The sequence below is a fragment of the Fusarium tjaetaba genome (assembly GCF_013396195.1).
Source record: "Fusarium tjaetaba strain NRRL 66243 chromosome Unknown NRRL66243_c0000442, whole genome shotgun sequence".
NCBI classification, from domain to species: Eukaryota; Fungi; Ascomycota; class Sordariomycetes; order Hypocreales; family Nectriaceae; genus Fusarium; species Fusarium tjaetaba.
Window position 1 is genome coordinate 1 of NW_023501638.1, and position 2163 is coordinate 2163.

At 48.4% G+C, this 2163-nt stretch overlaps 1 protein-coding gene across 1 annotated transcript; it reads right to left on the bottom strand.

Annotated features, from left to right (window-relative positions):
• Window positions 1–338: 338 nt before the first annotated feature.
• FTJAE_13587 (endochitinase) lies at window positions 339–1816 on the bottom strand (the record flags this gene model as incomplete). Its single annotated transcript, XM_037346745.1, has 4 exons — window positions 339–1375; window positions 1423–1472; window positions 1527–1625; window positions 1674–1816. 4 exons carry the CDS (start codon window positions 1814–1816, stop codon window positions 339–341), a joined length of 1329 nt encoding a protein of 442 aa, XP_037199385.1.
• Window positions 1817–2163: the final 347 nt, after the last annotated feature.

Consider the following 2163-nt stretch of genomic DNA (forward strand, 5'->3'; position numbering starts at 1 on the left):
AGTTTGGGTGGAGGGGAAGGAGTCATGCCAGATGCACCTAATATCTTGCCCTGCCTTGGCTGATTACAGATTGGAAGTCGTAGAATCGGCAGTAGTTACTTAGAATGCCCCAATAATTAAACCTTGAGGCAATCACGATATTGCTGCTCCGTAGCCTCATGACGTGTCTGTTCGAAGATAGGTAAAGATTCTACATATTTCTGGCATGATAAAGAGCCGTACGATCTTGGTAACGCATATTATAAATTTATTTAGTAGTCAATAATCAGTAATGTTTCGAGCTTAGGACCTCATGGCTTGTCCAAACTTCTTGGCGAATCCTATCAAAACGAGCCAGCTCAGATATAGCCCTCACCCATGTTTGTCGCAATGTTTTCAAAATACGAATTCTTGTAATCCAGCCAGTTCGGCGTCGTTTCCAGGCTTCCTAAGGCGCGGTAGCTTGTGCCGATAAGGGAACCATCTCCCTGCTTGTCCGCAGAAGCCTCCCAGAACATGCTTCCGCCAAGACCATAGTCCACCACGTATGCTGCCTTCTGCTCAACCACGCTCTGAGTATCGTAGGAGATTAATTCGCGGCTTCTCTCGTCGTAACTGAAAGAAGCATGGGCTATTGGGTCGTATATGATTGCGGCTCCTTCCTTGGGAAGTGCCTTGTAATCCCAGACACCAGGTTCCCCCCAGGAGCCCTTCCCAACACTATAGAAGGTCTTTCCGAGGCCCGAGTTATCTTCAAAGGAGCGGCCGAAGACAGGTATGCCGAGGACAATCTTTTCAGCGCGCACCCCGGATCTGAGATAGTGCATGATAGCATAGTGCGTATTGATCGCTGTTTCGAAGCTTTCGTTGAGGGTGTAGTCGAGATTGAGCTTTGTGACAGGACGTTTGTACGGAAAGAGGTTGGCGTTATGACCACTGATGTAGTCCCAGCCTCCAGAGTAGTCATAAGCCATGAGGTTGATATGGTCAACGATTTCGCCCATATGCTTCAGTTGAAGCTTTAAGTAATGCTCAGGAGCAGCCGGTGCGGCAATGGACAGTAGAAAGTGATGGCCCGAGGCGTGGTTTCTCGCATATGCGTCGAGCTCAATCCGTATAGCCTTAAGGAGGGAGACTAAATTAGCAGCATCGATTTCATCATCCGGATACTCCCAGTCGATATCGATACCGTCAAAACCCCAATTCCGCATCAGGGAGACCGAAGTCGAGGCGAATCTGGCACGGGTGTCAGGTGTGCTTGCAGCAGAGCTGAAGTTGGCAGACCCGGCCCCCGACCCGCCGATGGAAAGCAGAGTCTTGAGGTGACGATTGGATTTCTTTAACAGGAAAAGTTGCTTCACACATCCGTAGGCATTTCTTTTAGTCCCATCGTAGCCTATTCTCTCGTAAGCTGTGAAGTTAAGGTTAGGAAGGTAGACTCACTGTCTCCCTTAAGTTGTGCTGTGTAGTCGGCATATTCGTCTTTGGAGTATCTCGCGTTTATTTAGCCTGATGGGGGTATTTAGGTCATGCTGCGTTCCACTTACACTGTTCCGTCGGGTTCGACACCCAAGAATGCGTAGAGTACGTGAGAGATGTGGGATACATTCATATCCTGAGGGTAAAAGCCTCGGTCACGAATACCCCTGAGAGTGTTAACAGAGTGCTATGCTTGATAAAGCGAGATCACAGACCAGTTGATAAAGTAGGCAGCGTTCACATGTCCTCTTGGGTTATACTGTTGTGATCGGAGAGAATGATGAGGACGGGATGCATGGCACGGCCGAGCTGTGAAAAGAATGGCAACAACCGCCAGGCGGTGGAGAAACGACAGCATGATTCGCCCTGATTGATGAGAAAGCTGAATATCAGTATTTATAAAGAATCTATGCTGGAGATGAAAGGAGAAACCCTTATTGACTGTATCGAAAACTGGGAGGCAGGTTGGTTTATAAAGAGCGAGGCGCGGCAGAGGTATAACTCTGAGGGAAGGAACAGTCGAGGTACCATTCCCTGACTCTCACATTACGAAAGGAAGGCACCTACAACAGGCACAGACACCTTAAGGTTACCGAACTGCTTGTCTCCATTACCTACTAGGTAGTACCTTGGTGGAGGTAGGTGGCTCTATCATTGTATTCTACTGAAGCATCGTGCAAGGGTGCGTATGTTATCACACTGATT